The 19,779-nt window shown below is 33.2% G+C and overlaps 1 protein-coding gene across 2 annotated transcripts in view; it reads left to right on the top strand.

Annotated features, from left to right (window-relative positions):
* The window catches only part of RhoGAP100F (Rho GTPase activating protein at 100F), a 539,358-nt gene extending 522,380 nt beyond the window's left edge, over positions 1–16,978 (top strand). The window contains exons 22-23 of one of the 2 annotated variants that reach the window (XM_072522830.1): positions 8,305–8,516; positions 15,622–16,978. In XM_072522830.1, coding sequence (XP_072378931.1) covers positions 8,305–8,516; positions 15,622–16,656 — 1,247 coding nt within the window. In that variant the 3' untranslated portion in view covers positions 16,657–16,978. Of the gene's footprint in view, positions 1–571; positions 725–8,304; positions 8,517–15,621 lie in introns of those variants that run through there. The other variant, XM_072522831.1, reaches the window with a different exon arrangement.
* The last annotated feature ends 2,801 nt before the right edge of the window (positions 16,979–19,779 follow it).

Genomic DNA, 19,779 nt, shown 5'->3' with positions numbered 1-19,779 from the left:
ATTTCTTATCATAGCACTTGTGTAAAAGTAAAAATAAATACGGTAGGGTCCCAAGATAACCAAAACAATAAATTAAAAAATTAAACAAACAGTATACCAAAAGTATCTGAATAAAGTTATACTTAAAAATTTTTTAAAACCAATTGGGTCTGAGGAAGCAAACGTTACAAGTGATAGTAATATTTAGTTTGAATAACTTATAATTTATATTGACAGGGATTTTGTAAAACAATAATTTTTAGTTCTCCTGTATTTTGTAAATGACACTTAAAGTTGAACATTTAAAAACGAAATTTTAACATATTTATTTTTAAAGTTAGTCACCTACATGTGTAATAATCCACCATGATTATCTTTTATCGATTTTTTGGTACGGAAATTAACACATATTGATGTTTTAGATGGCTTTACATGTTGTCTGTAACAATATATAATTATACAACACCCACATATTATCAGATACAAAATATTATATTACCATGTACCAAATGTCCACAGTTACTTTTGATTTTTTTATAAATCATTTATTTTGTTTATTTTATTTTTTCTTTAATGTTTGTTTTTGTTTTAGAAGTACATGTCATAACCGAAAATGTTTTTCCACAAACCCAATAGTCCATATCACACCCATACCACCATCACCTACCGAATTTTGGTCATGGTAGTTGTGTCTTTAGTAAAAGTAGAAAACGTACTATAGTTAAGGTGACCTGACAAGACATATAGATTTCAAAGGCAATATTTAAAAAAATTCCAATATATTCGTTTTTTATATAGTTTTATGTAACTTTTTTACAACTAATATTATAATATTCAAAATAAATTTCACTATTTTATTTATCAGATTACGTCAAAAGATGTCAAAAACATTTAAATATCAACATAGACAACATAGAGAACATAACAGTAAATACAACAAAACCCTTAAGCCATCGATAAAAAAAGTTATGTAAAAGCCAAACTACAATTACTATACAGTGATGAGTGTCTTACCACCCGGCTTTTTAACGTAAGAGATAGAAAACACAGTTACCTTGTAAAATAAAAAGAGATGGAATTCGTAGAGGTGAGCAATAATCGGAGGAACCTATAATTTATATTACATTACATTATCACTAGCGATAGTCTCACACCTTTAGACGTTAGCTTCGAGCTAAATCACCTCGGTCATAATTATTATGAGTAACGTCGAATGTGTAACGTATTTCCATTTTTTAATTTCGCATAAAGTAAAAACTGATTGACCACAATAAAGCAAAAATGTGAATAATATAATTTAATTAATAGTGATTATTTAATCTAAAGTTTTAAATTATTAACCAAGAATAATTTCTACTATGATTTGAGGAGTTTCATACACTCTTGTGACAGAATAATTATAAATCCTTCGTAGATTAGTGGTAAGAATTCGACATTGCGACACAGACATCGCAGACGATTAGAGTTCAAAACCCACATGTGATTTTCTTTTTTTTTTAATAATTTGAAATTATGCAAAGATCGCTTTGCTTTGAATCATTTAACATTTATGTCAGTCGTTACTAGTATTAGAAGTGTTTAAAGTTAAAACTTATTGAATAAACAATATCGTCGTACTTTCGAAAATAAAGTAAAAATTCTTCAAAATTAAAAGAACTTTTAAAGAATGTTTAAATAAGTAAAAATTCTACAAAAATAAAAAAATGTTTTAAATAAACGTATTTACAATATGTTCAAATAAGCCTTCATTAGCAGCAGAACAATAACCCAAACTGTCACTAAAGAATTATAAAAGTCTGATGGATTAGAGTTCAAGGCACGATGTTCTCATCGTTATATCTCTCATATAGATTGGACTTGATATATCCCCAAATACAAAAATCACAAGGTGCAAGATCGCAGGCCAAAAAATATCTCCGTGGCCACTAATCAATCTATTAGGAAAAGTCGCACTGAGATATTCACTGACGATGCGAGAATTATGTGCAGGACAACCATCGTGTTGAACCCATATGGAATCGAAAGTTATTGGTAAATTACGAAGGGCTGGGACAATTTCATTTTGCAGAATTTCCAAGTATTTCCGCCCAGTCAACATACCGTCTATAAAAAATGGACCAATGACATGATTCCCTATTATGCCTCCCCAAACATTTACTTTTCGAAGACACTGGGTACGAGTGACATAAATCTGATGAGGATTTCCTCGAGACCAATACCTAGCATTGATTGAATTGTGACGGCCATGCAATGAAAACGTACATTCATCGGTGAACAAAACGTTCTGTAAAAAATGTTCATCTTGATGTGACATTTACATTGCAGTTTGACAAATTTCTAAACGGCCATATTGATCCCCAGGGAATTGTTCTTTGGATTTATGAAGTTTATAGGGACGGTATCGATGTCTTTAAAAAATTTCACCTACTCTAAATCTTGGAATTCCATATTGTTCTCCAAGACGAGATGTTGATTGGGTAGGATTTTGCTCAATACTTGCACAAATCAAAGTGTCCCTTAGTTCCAAATCTGGATTTACCTCCCTTCGTCTGCGAACTCCTCTTGGAGCGAACACGGATCCATAAGTAAAAAAATTACGTATAATAGACTGAATTGTTGATCTTGATGGAGCCGGCCTATTTGGAAACAAATTTACAAATTGTTGTCCAATCATGTTGTCTGATAATCCATTCACATGCCAGACAACAATTTGCACTTTTTCCTCGACCGTTAAAATCCTTTTCACGAATTGTTTTTTCAATAAAAAGTTTCTGTTTACCGTAAATAACACTTTTCGGTGTGTTATTATTTGATAACTTGAAGGCTTGATGATTTGGTTAGCTATAAAGCAGGTAGCTGTTCGCTCGCATCCATTCCAATGTCGTCAATTGTTTTGAAAATCATTACCTGTACAGAGAAATTGATATTAATACTGAGAATTTAGTGATGGACTTTACATGGACTTCACTGCATTCACTTCACTTCAATGGATTATTTTCCATTCACAACTGAAGACTGTAAAACTGGAATTGAATGTGAAATATTGTGTATTTCTATTTTATAATATTGGAATAAGACTAAATTGTAAATAATGAGTTTTTCGAAAACTTGTTACCTAATATGTATTATATTTTCTATTATTTTTTATTGAGTAAAACAAAAATTTTACCCTTGGTGTGAATTGAACCCCAGTCTTCTTGTCAATTGACAACGTCTCTAACTATTACTCCAATTTTACATACAATAATTGTTTTCGGACAAAACATACCTACCTTTAGTTTAGTCAAATATTTCAGTTGAGTTATTTTTATTATTAAATAAACTTAAAGATTTATAATTTAAAATCGCTACTAATTAATGTTTTTTACTATAATATATCTTAATATATTTAATCATTTATTCTAACATCAGAAATTATTAAAATAAAATATTTTAGAGGTCATCCGTATAATTATGACTAAAGTCAAACAGACACGTCTGATACTAGCCCTATCTCCTACTATCTCACAACTTAATCTGTCTTCTATCCTTTCCGCTATTTTGCCGGGTGGTAAGACACTCATCACTGTATTTTCAAAATTAAAACTAAAGACTATGAAATTTGTAGAACAATAAAAATGATGACCTAAATCGTATACTAAAAGAGGACGTCATAAAAAATACAAATTTATAAATGATAATACACGTAACAAGTTCATAAGAAGAGACTCTCCTACGAAATGTGATTAAAGCGTAGATATGCAAATACATATACGTAAGAACATAATATATAAGAAAAGGTTAATGCGAGTTAATAGCAAAATTAAGTTAGTAGGCAACAGCATAGCTCGCAACAAAGGAAAAAAAAATATTATAATATGTGTATAAGATGAAAGCAACCGTATATACCTAGTTCTAACTATTGGTCGTCTTCAGTACGGTGCAGTCAATTTAGAAAATAAACATATTAACTTGAGAAAGGATCACTACAAGACAATACAAGAGCAATACGACCAATTTGTGGCAATAATGTTAGAAGACTCTGAAAGATGTGTTAGTTGTTGCTCTGGAATCCTCCTCTGAAACATCAACTTCTCTTCCAATATAAAAATGTAAAAATCCTGTATCATAATATAATAACACAAACTTGTGAAATATATGAATTACAAGCCTTATGAATTAAACAAAATAGAAAACAATAAAAAATGCAGCAAATTTTCAGGAGATCAGTAGTTTGGATCCAGTAAAGATATTGGAACTACTAGAGCTGTGTTGTTGTTCTGTCAAATAATAACACAAAAATATTTGGACCAAAAAACCTATAGAAAAATGTAGAAAAAAAAAACTAAACACGCCCCGACAAAACTACCTAACTGTCGTGACCGACAACGATGGGCCCGACTGTTGGCGTGTGTGTGTAGGCTTGTTTACCGATAAAAATAGTTGTATCCGACGGTCAACCGCTTTGGTTGTACAACCGCGACATCCCGACTGCCGACTTTCCCATAGACAACCTGTCGAGTCGGGACATGACAACTATTTTTGTCGACCAACAAGTTCACACACACCAACCGTCGGGCCCAACGTTGTCGGTCAAGACAATTGAGTGGTCTTATCGGGAAGAGAGTAGGCCGTTTAAAACTAAGATAAAAATATTGAACAATTTAAGCATAGGTCAATAGTCAACATAAGAAAAGGTGTTTTGTTTAAAGATTCTGAAGTACAAAAAGGAGTATGATAAGTTTACTTCCTTTCTCTCCTCTTTAATTCAACGTATTTTCTGAAATACAGTTAAGTCCATGGTTCTTTACCGGTGTGATATCATTTAAAGCATGCATTTAAAGTGGCTACTGCTCCGATCACGGATTTTATTATAAAATTTGACGTTATCAAATAAATATAATATAATATAGTCCTGTTGTCAGAGAGTTGACCCCTAAAAATCATACGAACAAGCTGAATTTTGCCGAGAATATTGATTTTGAAACCCCAAAAAAGTTACAAAAAGTTTACCACATTTACCCCCAAACTTCCCACTAAAACCTCCCGGTAGGGGGATAAAAACGCAAAAAAAATCGAGTTACCAAGAATCTGTACACCCTTGGAATTCAAATGGGAAAAACATGTTTTTCTAAGGCGTGTAGATTCTTGGTAAATCGATTTTTTTTGCGTTTTTACCCAACTACGAGTTGAGTTTTAGGAGGAAGCCCGGGGGTAAAAGTGGTAAACTTTTTTGCATGTTGTTTGGGGTTCCAAAATTAATATTATCGGCAAAATTCTGCTTGTTCGTATGATTTTTAGAGGTTGAATGGCATTTTCGCCTCTGATGACTGGAGTAAAATGTTAGGTTTGTTTTAAAGTTTTGGTGCAGAATTACACCTACATTTGAAGTAGCTTTATAAATTATTTTTTCGTCAACCGTCCATTTATGATTAATTTTAACACCCTCAAAATCATTGATTAATGACCCCTATTAATGAATAATTTTTTATTAATGAACGATTTCATTATAGGCAATACAACATACATTGCTTGTATAAATTAATTTAACCACATTTAACGCTCTGTGATTGGCAGTTACCTGTGGTGTAGGCAACCAAACATACCAATTTATATTCCCACTAAAAATTATTTAAAATGAAGTAGCCGCTGTAAGTACTGTCTGTCATTGTATGTCATTATTTATCGTTAAGTAAATAAAAATTTAAACTAAGATATTTTTATTTCTGAAAAGTACGGTCGACGGAAAAGTTTTGTAACGAACTCGTGAATTAAAATGACGATTAACAATCTCGAACATTAACGCACTTGCTTCGCTCGCGCGTTTATATATCTCAATTGTTAATCGCCCTTATTAATACACTTGTTGGTTAAATAACTATTAATATCATTAGTGATTAATAAATAACTAAACAATTTATAAAAAAAAACTAAATTAAATATACAATAAAATTTACACTGTGTTGATGGTATAGGTAACAGTAAAATTATTTAAAGAATGAAACCTGATTTAGTTCAAAGAATATTGATCAAGATTTTGAACGTATTTCTCATATTTCATTTTCATTATCTTCAGTATCTGAACTGTTGTCTTCAATGTTAGTAATTACGTTCTACACACTTTGTCTGGGCGACATCCTTACCCGTTTGGATTGCTTCCTTCCACAACTTTTGATTTTTTTTTAATACAACTTTTCGTGGATATCTATTTCTGTTTTTTGTGTATTTCCGTAAGAAACACGCTCGTTGTGCTGCGATATGAGTTCTTTCAATTAAAGCTCTTCGATGTTAATCTTTTTTAAATTTAAAGCCCAAATCTTTTAGTATTCTACCCATGTATGTTTTACTTGTAGAAACAATTTCTTTAGCCTGCATCTCGTTGATTAACGCTTCATGGGTTACATGTTTCTTTAAAAAGTTATTTATTTTAATATACTATAACTATATAATTTTAATATACTATAACATGTTAAGTTCTACTCGTAATTCTCAACAGAAAGTTTTTGTTAAAAGTTATTGCCCTTAGGTAAATCAGTAGTTTTCGTTTTTAAACGAGGTCTGCTTTTTCCCGGAGAAAATAAAACAGGATTTGTTTTTTTTGTATATTGTATACTGTTTTTTTTGCCAATTTACTACTACCCTCTAAAACAAAGTTAAAATATTATCAATATTTTTAATTGAAACTAAAACAAAAACCAAAAATAAAAATTTTCTAATTATAAATATTTTTTTATGTAATAAAGTTGGCAAATAAATAATATTAATAATATATATGCTTGGCATCATTCAAGCTTTGTACTTTTTGTACCTCTTAAACAGATGACAACGGTTCCAGCGGTCCTTCATTCCTTTTTTTCTAATTAAAAGATTTCGATTAAATTTAATCTTGTGCTTATGAGGTAAGAATTTTTCCAGGCATAATCTAAAAAATTAAATAAAATATTTTCTTTTTGTCATTTCTTTCACTTTTGCGGAAACTTAAACAAAACTATTCCTTAACTTTGTGAATGAGCGAATGAGTAATGGCAAAATAAAATACACTTGCCATAAAATTTCAAACTCTAATATAAAATTAGGTCTGAAAACAATAAAAAAGTTAATTGCGTAATATAAATAACTTCTAAATGCAAAAACAGAACAAAAAACAGCAGAAAATACAACAAACTTACTTACAATCTGAAAACGTTCCCAATCGTTTTTTTTTGTACCTATTTCTTTTCATTGTACTGAATCTAGAGCGTTCATAAAAATAACATATGTATTTACTTAACAACAGGCGACGACATACCTTTAGTTCCATGCGGTGAAGAAAATGATGCTAGATACAAAGTATGTGTTTTATCTCGCTAGATATTAATGACGCACGGGTAAAAAACCATGGACTTAACTGTATGTAATATTCTCGGCGGTCTTTGAAGGACATAAAATAGGAAATAAAATAAGTGGACTGAAAGTGAATAATATTCGTTATGTTGATGGTACAGTTCTTGTTACAGACACGGATAAAGAAACTTTAAATCTAAATGAAAACTGTAACTACTGCTGTGAGGAATCTTGCATGTGAGAATACCAACACAGAGTTATAAATTGTGGATACATAAAATTTGGGGAATATTATAGGCAGAAAATTGAAGAAATCTAAAGACGCATTAAGATAGCTAGAGGTGCATTTGATAACAAGTTTTAAAAGAATAGGAAAAATGATTAAAAAGTTGGTCGTTTTTGTTAAATGGCGCCGAAAATAAATGCTCAGTACTTCATTGGCGAATAAATCGTAAAGCGAGGCAGCATTCGAGATATGAATAATTTGCGGTATGTTAGAATGATAATAAATCTAATAAATCAATATCGGATCTAGATGTAACCATAAAGTACAGCAAAGTTTAACTCATATTTTTTGGAAATATAATGAGTAATCGGAAGTGTGAGTTATTATTAAGTTATTATAATTAATATTGAAAAAATTAGACCTTCGTCATAAGACGGCACTGCAAGAAAAATACAACAATGAAATTGTTATGCATCCTATGTTGCGTTTATGTTAGACTATTTTTATCTATATGTAATATCCTAATATCCGGTAGTTTTATGTTATATTGCTTGATTACTGTTAGGCCATATTTCCAGATTACTAAAGTGACACTACCCTTAAATAAAATTGGCAAATATCTAAAAAGGATTTGATATTTTATTGTTATGATCTGTGATCGCCAATCGATTAGGAAAATTGATTATTGCGTGGGTTATTTACTGAAATCTATATAATATATTGTCACGTAGCCTAAGTAGTTAGTTTATCGATGTGTGAGGGTGTTGTTGGTATTTAGAGGGGGCCTTTCCAGACAGGTCGGCGCGGCAGGCCATCCGGGCCGCGTGGAGACAGTCGCAGTGCGTGTCCTCCTCAGGGAGCGGTGGTGGTGGCTCTTCAATCCTCGGTGGGGCCGGCGGGGGCCCGAGAGCAGTCTCGGCTCTCAGCGGCTCCGTTTCCTCCTCCTCCTCGCTCAGCAGTCTCGGGCCCGCGAGGCCCACAGCCACAGGTCCCATTACACCAGATACTAGTAAGTATAGATATATCGAGAGAAATGACAAAAAATAAAGTTTTATGTGTAAATAAAATCCTAATATTATTGAAATTTAAACAATTAATTGGTATTATAAATGCTAATATTCTTAAGATTTTTATATACAGATAACCATACTTTTAAGATCTAGGTGGTAAAATCCTATATAAGGAAACAAATTTATCTAAAAGCGTGTAAACACCAGAACAAAACAACAAGATAAGTAAGTAGATTGAGAATATGCAGCAATAGAAGAGCATTAGACTTAGTTTTAACACTTACTTACTTTTTTGAGTCCGTATCCGACTAGAATTTTTCTGCCCAGTGTCGAGATACGTCTACCCCTTTTGTATTTGCAAGCCATAAATCAATCAGTGTCTGCATACTCCAGTGTGTTCCAGATTTTGTATTGATTTAATGAGGTTTTGTTTTACATGAGCAACGCCGATTAGTATGCAGTTAAGTGTCCGCCAAGTTCTCCAGTAAAGTTCATTCCGTGTGGCTCTCAGTGTATATATATATATAGTTCAGCTCAACAGGCCTCAAAGGCCCAAGGCTTCAACGGTTTTCTTCCAGTTCTTTCTATCTTGTGCTAAGTTTTTCCAATCTTGTACCCGCAGCGACTTCAGATCTTCTTTTGCCGACTCCAGCCATTTTCTTCGGGGGCGGCCTCTTTTTCTTTTTGTACCAGCCTCCGTGTTTATTAATTCATTGGGAACTCTTCCTTCCTTCATCATTGCTATATGTCCGAGCCATCTTAATCTTTGAATTTTAGCAAGTCTTGTTATTTTTGGTTGCCCATATATTTGCATTATTTCTTCATTCGTTCTTCTTCGCCAGATGTTCCCTTCTTTTACACCTCCGTATATCCTTCTAAGAATTTTTCGTTCCCATCTATCTAATTTTACTTCCATATCTTTATTTAGTGTCCAGGTCTCGCTAGCATAGAGTACTGTAGGTCGGATAACTGTTGTATATATTCGTTTTTTTGCTGTTCTGGATATTATATTCGACCTCACTATCTTAGTCAGGCTCCCAGCACTCTTACTACCTTTGGCCATTCTTTTTATGATTTCTTGGTTCTCTTCGTTCCTATTTGTTAGTGTCACTCCCAAGTAATCGAATTGGCTAACAACTTCAAAGTTATATTCTTTACTTGGGCTTTGTATCTTAAAGAACTGTCCTTGATGATTTTCGTTTCCCCTCATCACCATATATTTTGTTTTTTCTTCGTTTATTTCTAAACCATATTCCCTGGCCATTCTCTCTATTCTAGTAAAGATTTCTCTTAATTCTGCAGGTCTCCTTGTTATTAAGGTAACATCATCTGCATATGCTACGCATTGATGCCTGTGATGATATATTGTGCCTCTAATGTAGATGTTACACTCTCGTAAAATCTTCTCTAAGATCAAATTGAAAAAATCTGTTGATAACGGGTCACCTTGTCGCAGACCTCTATTAGTGATAAAGCTATCCGAAACCCGTCCTTTTAACATGACTTTACTTTTAGTATCATTGAGTATGCATTTAGTCAGTCTTACTATTTTTGGTGGAAATTTAAAATATTCCAGTGCTTCGAATACTCTATTTCTTTTTATAGTATCATATGCCTGTCTAAAATCAATAAACAGCATGTGTAATGTTAGGTTGAATTCATATGAGCTAGCTAAAATTTGTTTCATTGTAAAAATTTGGTCTATTACCGATCTGTTTGCTCTGAAACCTGCTTGATATTCACCTAGACAATTTTCAACTTTTGTTTTAATTTTATTTCTAATTGATATGGCCAGAATCTTATACACTGTATCTTGTAGAGCTATTCCCCTGTAATTTTTACATTATGTAACGTCTCCTTTTTTATGCACTGGACATAAGATTGCTTCTTTCCACTGATTGGGTATTTTTTCTCTGATCCACACTTCGCGTATTAACTCAGCGATTTCTTTTTGCACCATTTCGCCACCTTCTTTTAGAAACTCAGCAATGATACCATTTTCACCAGGTGCTTTGTTGTTTTTTAAGTTTTTTATGATCTCTATAATTTCTTCCTTGGTAGGTACTTCTTCATTTACATCTGGGTCCCTTACTTCTTCATGTTGTAGTTGCGTTTGTTCTCTTTCATCTTGGTCGTCCGTACATAATATGTTCTCGAAATAATTGGCCCACCTTCTTAATTTTTCATCTGTTCCACCTAACAGATTCCCCTCTTCATCTTTATAATATCTTGATGTGGTTTTGTATTGGGTTCGGTCTCGTTTTATTTCTTGGTAGAAATTCCTGACTTGTTTATGTAAAAAATCTTCTTCAATACGAACTAGTTTCTGCTCTAAACTTGACCGCTTCTTCCTTCTACAAATCTTCTTTGCTTCCCGTCTTTTTGCGGCATAAGCTTTTTTACTCTCTTCATTATTTCTTATTATACTATTTATTCTAGCTTTATTTCGGTCATTAATGGCATTCTTACAGTCCTCATCATACCAATCCGTTTGTTTACATTGTCTGTTTCCTGTTAATACTGAGTCGGCTGCTTCTTGAATTTTTTCTTCTAGTTGTACCCATCTGCTTTCTATATCATTTACTGTTGTCTGGCTTTTCAGTTTCTCTTCAATTTGCTGCCTGAATTTTTTCTTAACTTCTCCCTCCTGAAGTAGTGCACCGTTATATCTTTTTATTTTTTTACAGCTAGTGTTATTAATTGTGGGTATTATTTGCTCCATTTTAACTTTGACCAAAAAGTGGTCCGAATTTGCATCAGCACCTCTTTAACTTCGGCTATCTTTTATGGCTCTCATATGTTTGGCTTCTATTAGTAAATGATCTATTTGGTTTACTGTTTGTCCATCTGGTGATACCCAGGTACCTTTATGAATTTCTTTGTGATCAAAATAAGTGCTCATAATTCGCATATTATGTTCGAAAGCAAATTCTATTACTCTTTTTCCATTCAGATTACTGTCTCTATGATTACTTTTTCCCCCTGTTATTTGTTTGTATATATCCTCCCTGCCAATCTTGGCATTCAAATCTCCTACAATTATTTTTATGTCATATGATGGTATTTTGTAAAACATATGTTCTAATTGTTCATAAAAGCTATCTTTAACGTCTTCATCTGTATTTTCTGTTGGTGCATGCACATTTATAAGGGTTACTTTTCTATATTTTCCTCTTATTCTTATTTTACATAATCTGCTTGTGACTGCCTCAAAATCTATCACCAGATTGGCAAATGTTTTCTTTATAAAAAATCCCACCCCAAATATACGTTCATTGTCTCCACTGTTGAAAAACACGTAATTTCCCACATCTATGGTAAAATTTCCTTTTTGTTTAGTTTCTTGTATAGCTGCAATATCTATCTCATATTTCTCTAACGTATCTGATAAGTTCTTTAGTGCTCCTACTTCAAAAGTCCCTCTAACATTCCATTGTCCTATCATCATCCTATTCCGCGCTTTATTCGTTTCCATATTTTCCTGACCACTGTGCCTGTGTAGACTCAGTTTTTTTTTCATTTTCTCTAGTTTTTCGGTACTATGGTTCCATTTCCACCATTCATCGTTTATACATATTTTCTGATAGCCGACTTTTGTTTCATTACCTTTTCCTTTTTCTTCTTTCGCCATATCTCTTAGCTCTTTCTGTAGTTTGGCTTCGGCTTGGGTTAGATCGTTTTCAATGAAATACCGCGTTCCTCTTAATTTACTCTTATTCTTCATAATAAGTTCTTTATCCTTCATTGTATCTACTTTTACTATCGCCACTGGTGGTTTCCCTTGAGAGGTTCTTATTTTCTGCACATCTTTTATTTTCACATTCAAATTCAATTGATTTGCTATAAAGTTGGTGGCATCTTCCAGTTCCTCATTTTCTTTGAAATCGTGTCCTTTGATCACAATGTTTTGTTTCCGAATTTGTTTATCCATCTTTTCGATCCTGCTTTCCAGGAAATTTATCTTTCCCTTCAACTCACGATTTTCTTTTTTTAAATTGCAAATTTCTTCTTGAAAGATCTGCTGGTCTTTTCGTACTCCTTTAACTTCGTTCATAAGAGCGATCATCATTTCTTTCAATTCGGTGTTATCACAATCTTTCTTAGGTGGAGACCTAGTTAACTTTTTGCTTTTCATGAAAGGGTTTTCACCTTGGTCGTCTTCTTTTTTTTCCTCCCTCTTTCTCTTACCATCGTCAGATTCTTCACTATCCCATTGATTTAATCCTCTTCTCGCGGCCATATTGTTAAAAATATTATAAATCTCTTACCTTATTCCGTACAGTGTTTTGACGTTATAATTCTCACTTACACGCCAATGTATTGTTTTGTAAATAATCACTAATTATTGTCCAGTGTAGCTCCAGTGGCTCTCAGTGTAGCTGTAACAATTCGGGGGGTTCGACGCTAACACTTCTCATAAACCCTTTTCTTGCTTCAATGCGGCTGATTCCTGACAGTTACTTGAACTCATATAATTGGTGTCTTTGATTGAATGTTTGCCTGAACTTCTCCATATATTAAGAGACACATCTATGGTCTTCTGGTGATACGAAATCAGCTGCCCGATACAGTAGGGACGGGAGGTATATTTCATACAGCCGTTAGTTATTCTACATGTTTCATTTAATGAAGTGGTGACTTATTAGGCGTACCTAGATTTACTCTATACTGCTGAAAAACACAAGTCATCGGCTGTTGACTTTAAGACCTAAAATTTTAGACCCCATGTGCTTTCTAAAAATTTTCGGAGAAGGTTGTTACTCATAGCAACGTTTTGTCTTGTACTCTGATAGTGGTATTTATATGTTAGTGAGCGGTTTAATATCTTCAGGATACCTGGGATCACAAACACAGGGTTACTACAGGAAAAAATTAAACTTCTGAAAAATGGCCTAAATATGAAAGGACTCTCAAATTTCACGAACTCTAAAAATGAGGTTGATCAATTTTGGACCCTACGGTAAGCGGAAAGAAGAAAGATATACGCCACTAAAATGTTCTGTTGGAGAAGAATGTTACGAATTTCGTGGACAGACCAGAGAACAAATAATTCAATTTTAAATGAGGTAAAGTCAACAAACGGCTGTTCAGCAAAATCCATCCCTAATAAATAAAACAATTTGGACGTGTTATCAAAGTACAGGAAACATGGAAAGACTTATTATCCAAGGAAAGGTAGAAGGCCAATGATCATGAGAAAGATCCCCAACAAGATGAATCGACCAAATTACACTAATATGCAAAAGACCTATGCATGAGTTTAAAGAAATGACCAGAGACAGAAATGTTTGAAGACGGGCAATGCACGACATTATGATGACCACTACACTTTTTCCGGGGGTCAGGACTGAAGAGAGAGAGAGAGAGAGAGAGAGACCTGAAATCATCACTTCGAAGCCCATTAAACCGTTTTAGGAAGATTCTCTGCAACTTATTTTTAAGTATCAATATACGTATAAGAATTCTTAGATGTTTTTAACTTTAATCTCTTCCTCTTTGGAGTAGAAAGCTGGAGTTTTATAGACGATGCCATAAAATGGTTAGAGCCATTTAAAATATGGTGCTAGTCTATATATATACCACATAACTAACATAACCATTTTTTAGAGGCTAAGAAAGAAATTTCAGAGGCTAAAAAAGAAACAAAAATTATTAACACCATAAAAAAAACAGAAAATTGGCTTATTTCGGCCACATTATGCGTAATAGTAAATACCGACTGCTATAGTCCTGGATGTAGACGTATATCCTGGCTGGCCAATCTAAGGAAACGGACTGGTCTAAAGTTAACTGATTTATTTCAAGCTCCTATGAATAAAATAAGATTGGTTAATGTGGTCGCTAACATCACCCAGGACACATTCAGTTTAGATACTTTAAATGGGTGTTAAGATGAAATGCACTCACTTGGATTTTAGCAGAGTTTCGTTTTAGTGAGTTTTGTTTGTAATAGGTTGACATCATGTTTAAAGCCTCTTCCATTATCGACTAGACTCTATTACACTATGTGGCACTTACATTAGTACAAAGGTTTTTCCTTTTACAGCAATACCTAAATCGTCAGCGTATACAAAGCTCTCAGCTTGAGAGTGCATTGGCTAGTCGTTCGTGACTGGGGCCAGAACGCTATTTTTTGAGTTCATCATCTGTTCTTTTTTCCATTTAGCCCAACGTACAAGCGAATATTATTTAACAATGACCTAATGACCTATCGTAGTTAAGCACGATCTTAGATCCTAGTTAGCAGGGTTCTATGGTTCTACTCTTACTATCTCTGATCAAATTTCTCCTCTATATACTCTGTTAGATTCAGTACTTGCTTGTGCAGGATTTGCCTGATCAGAAAGCCTGCTTGTTTGTGGAATTAAATTTGCATCTAACTGTTTCTAGATGCAATTAAAAATTCATAAAAAGGGATTCATATAATTTATAAAGGCGACATGGCAGTGATGTCGGACGGTAGCTACTCGATAGTTTGGGGTCTTTCCTGGGTTTCAAAAGAGATATCACTTTGGAATATATGCTAATATTAGAGCCAACATTGGCAATGATGACCAGAAACATCGATTAAATTACTTGCAATAAGCAAAAAAATTTATCGAAACTGTTTAAAATCTACAAATGTGATATACAAGAAACTTACCATGATATATCAGCACATAGACCTAACGCGGAGGGAATGCATCGTATCATAGAACACCCAAGTGCACTCTTTGGTAAGGAGAAAAATTGCTGTAAGATTAGCTGAAAATACATGCTACAACTATATTAAAATCCTGATTGTTGTCAGCTGACAAAAATGGATATATTGTGGAAGGATATTACAATAAATAAATAAATTCAATAGTCAATATATCCCAATGGATATAATGGCTATTAAAATCCCAAAGATTGGGTTATACGGTTACTTTCGTATTTAAAATTGTAGTAAATCAAAAATTAAATATAAAATAAGTACACTTTAATACAGTTTAGACATAAATATAAAGATAAAACATTTTTTGTTTAATAAAAAAAAATAAATATTTAAAAAAACGGCGAATAAAAGATGACAAATAATAAATTTAATATCTCTAAATATATTTTTTTTTTGTTAAATTTCAGGGCCCATCATCAGTAAGCAAAGGTCCTTACCGTCCACTATCCCCTCGGGTAGGACCACAAGCCACCTCATCGGCCGGAGTGCTTCGACCGCGGCAAGTGATAGTCTCTTCGCCAGGCTCTCCAAGCAGCAGTAGTGACTCGCAATCGGGATCAGAATCCGTTAAACACTGCCTGCCCAGCCGCGTCAGTTCTCCCGTCATACGCGCTTCTCCTTCCTCTCAGACGATCCTGCGGTCTTCTCCTTCAGTGACTATTAACTCACCTGGACTGAGACACTCCCCATCCATCACCAGTGCCGTCTCCGGAAGCTCGCCAGGGCCCAGAAACTCACCTTCGATTTCTAGTTTAAGTAGAGCATCTCCTTCTATTTTAGGTCAAGTATCAAGGTCTAGCTCCCCGGCGATGCAAGCTAGTTCAGCAGGACTGAACGTAACTTTGGGAACTACGACTCCTTCCTTCACTTCAACTTTTACTAATTTACAGAGCTCTATGGCCATGACTTCTACTGGAGGCTATGGCTGGAACTACGCCCAGGCTTCTACTTATACGCAACCTACTACTTACGCTAGCACTAATCCGTTCCTAACTGGTTCATATATGAGCTACACTCCAGGAGATTCTACTTTTTCTGAGAAATTCAATACAATTGGTCCATCAAAAGAAGTAAAATCGTTCTTTGACTCCTATACCAGTGATACTAACAAGTATTCAACGTTGAACACTAAAAGCACATCTTACGATTCTGAATATCTTTATTCTTCTCCTGATGTTAAAACCAATGGTGTAAGTAGTCGATATTTAGAAAAAAGCTATTTAAACAGTACTTACTCAACTGACCTGAACAAGTATAGTCCTGCTAAAAACGCTATGTACGACACAAGTCCAAACGTCACACAATCTACTAGTAGTTCAACTTCCGGTTTACTGAACGTCGAAGAGACTCCAACTCCGACCAGCAGTATAGAAACTGAAGATAGTAATACCAGGGAAGTGGGAGAGAAAGACGTAGAAGGTGACGGAGAACAAAGTGACTGAATATACGCGGCGAGGGCCCAATAACCAATCACTTTTTAATTGTGGCAGCACAAATAAGACGTAGGTTTAGGATTTCTAATTAGAGAATCACTCATCATCGATGTATTTACCATTACACTGTCTTCGTCATCAACTTTTGATAACCGTGCGAGGAACGTATTATTTATTATACATATTGTTCTAAAGAGGTAAATTGGTTGTTGGTTTTATCGAATACTGCCAATATAGGCAATAATTTTTTTGCTCACATCAGATAAACACTAATAGATTAAAAATGTCAAGATTTAAGCGGGAATTTTGAGTTCATTACTGGGCCAACTGCAATTGACGAAAGGATACAAAAAAAATTTATAGCTAACTTTATATTTTGTATTTGTTCCCAAAAATATTTATTTTATTTAATATAATAACTTTAAAAGAGCTTAAATCAAAAAATATTTATGTTTTCATTAATGTTTATTAATATCTTTATTATTGTTTTATTAAATTGATATAAAAGAAATATATTTAGAAAAAAAGTTTTTACTTTAATTATATTAACATTAAATGAAGTATTGATATCCAAAAATGTTATCAATATTAACTTATTTTAAAAAATAGTCATTTAAGACTAAACTGAACAAACGTTTTTAAAAAATATTTGTTGTAATTTTATTATTAATGAAATATTATTTATAATATGGCAAATGAATATTTTACATATATATTTTTAGTGTAATAAGATTGGTCAGTTTTAGTGATTTAAATTAACAATTTAATACCATTTAATCCTTTTGTTGTTTAGTGACTTGGGCAAATTGTTATGCTGTATCAAAATACAGTCCAAAAGTCAATTCCAACATTGCAATTTTCCTTGTTAGAACAGAATAATTAATGTATTTGCTTACTAGAAATCAAACTAAATCAATAGAATCATTGTTATCTAATATTTAAATTTATATAATTTTAGTTGGTAGATAAATCAATATTTATTGAAATGATAGAGTATTATCTAAATGGAATTTAGAATATAATTGTTGCGTGTTGCACAACTTCTATTTATTTTTTCTGTTGTGTTTATTCAAAGTGTGATATTCACTCGATGTTATAATCTACATAAACCCCTTAACGTCCCATGCCAACATGCTGAACAAACTCTACTTATAGTAAACACAGGGTATGTGCGGTAAAGTCATAAATACTGATTTTATATTGACAGCTTTCTAAAGAGTTTCTTGTTTAAATTACAAAAGTTCAATACCTTTTTATATATTTTTCCGAATGGTATGAGTAAAATCTTTTAAAATTTGTGTATTTGCCAATCATAAATGAATGTAGAACTTACAGAAACAAGAGAGTCAAATTGTACATTGTGTGTAATTTTTTTTAATCAAAAAATACAATACGTAGAAATTAGAGAGCAATAAAAAATGTTACAAAAAGACGGATCACACATAAAACACTGATTTAAAAATTCAATACAAATTTAGGTATATTTTAAACTCCTGGTCAAAGTTAACTTGATAGCTACAGTAACTGACCAAATTCACCAAAATTAGTGATTTTTCCTTCGGACTTAAAATAGATTATTCTGAAAATAGAATTATTTGCCATACTCAAAGTACATAAAGAAAAATCCTATATTACTCGTAAATACTTTTCATGTCGATTCCCTACCAGCGCGTTCACCTCCATCCAAGATGTTTCTATTATTCTATGATTGCATTGAATTAGGAAAACTGGAGTTGGAAGATAATGAAAGAAAGCAGTCTTTATTAAAATATGAAATTCTTAAACTTTATTTAACGACAACTAAATAAAGGTAGACGAATAATGAACGAATATAATACAATTTAGTTAAAACAGTGGAGATCTGACATATTCTACCAGACCATAGTAGAAATATCTAAGTAGATTACCAGATCAATATGAGAACAAAGCTCTAACATTTTCTTTGGGTGTCCCCTTCATTGGGTGCAGTTCTTGTTACTTGTGATTATTGTGCACTTGTAAATATGTCCCTGTGACTTTCCAAGCTTTTACTGATTTAAGCAATAAGTATTTTCTTCTTTCCAAACCACTTGTTTTTCCTACATCTTGATCGAGTAGAAAACAATGGAGGTTATGTCTTTTTCTACGTGATGTATGATATTTTAACAAAACTTCGAAGTTCTGTGTTGGTCTGTGTTCTTCGAAGTATTGTGTGTTTCGGCTGCCAACATTTGTAACACACTAGAGTCCGTACTGTATTCTTTTTTGAGATATTTACGCTCGGCGTACATTTCGCCGTACAATATCTCGGTTCTAGATAAAATTAAACCCAATCAGTGTCTCTTTAGTACTGTTTACTCTAAAAGTTTTTTGGTGATATCCATCAAAGTGATCACAAAATGTAGCGGCTAGTGGTTCAAGGAAGGCCTCAGCGTCAACGCCATCGCAGCAGATGTCTACAGCAGATATTACGAAAAAGCTCCTCAACAAGCAGTATACTGAGGCAGTACATTTAACAGATGAGCGCGACTATTGGATTCTTCTTTTCATTGTGCCGTCTTCTAACGAAGGTTGGCGAACACTTCTTTAGACATTTCCCTATCTGTTGCAACGTGAAATATCTGTTCAATACTGAGGTTAGTCCAATCTCTGATATTCCTCAGCCAAAATTTCTTCTTTCTTACCAAGCCTTTTTTTCCCTTTATATTCCCTTGCATGATCACATGTAGAAGAGAGTATTCACCGTTTCGAAGTATATGGCCCAGTTACGATGTTTTTCTTATTTTAAATGTGTTCATAAGCTTTCTGCCATGTTCAATTCGTTTTAACACTTCGTTTGAGACACATTTCAAATGCTACCAATTTTTATATGGATTGTGATTTCAGAGTCAAAGCTTCTACCCCATATAGCAGTTGTGACCATATATAACGTTCGATGAACCTCAATCTGATAGCCATACTCAATTTCTTATTTGTTAACATTGAGTTGTATTTTATAGATACTTTTTGAGCTATTTCAATTCTAACCTTTATCTTCTCATCTTAATCTAACTGTGAGTTTATAATTGCTCCGAGGTATTTATACTTGACGTTCCTCTCTAGTGGTTTACTCTTAAATGTCAGATGTATGTCATTAGCAAGGGTTTTTGAAAT

The sequence above is a fragment of the Diabrotica undecimpunctata genome, chromosome 2 (assembly GCF_040954645.1).
Source record: "Diabrotica undecimpunctata isolate CICGRU chromosome 2, icDiaUnde3, whole genome shotgun sequence".
Classification (NCBI taxonomy): domain Eukaryota; kingdom Metazoa; phylum Arthropoda; class Insecta; order Coleoptera; family Chrysomelidae; genus Diabrotica; species Diabrotica undecimpunctata.
This window is presented reverse-complemented; position numbering and strand designations above follow the sequence as displayed.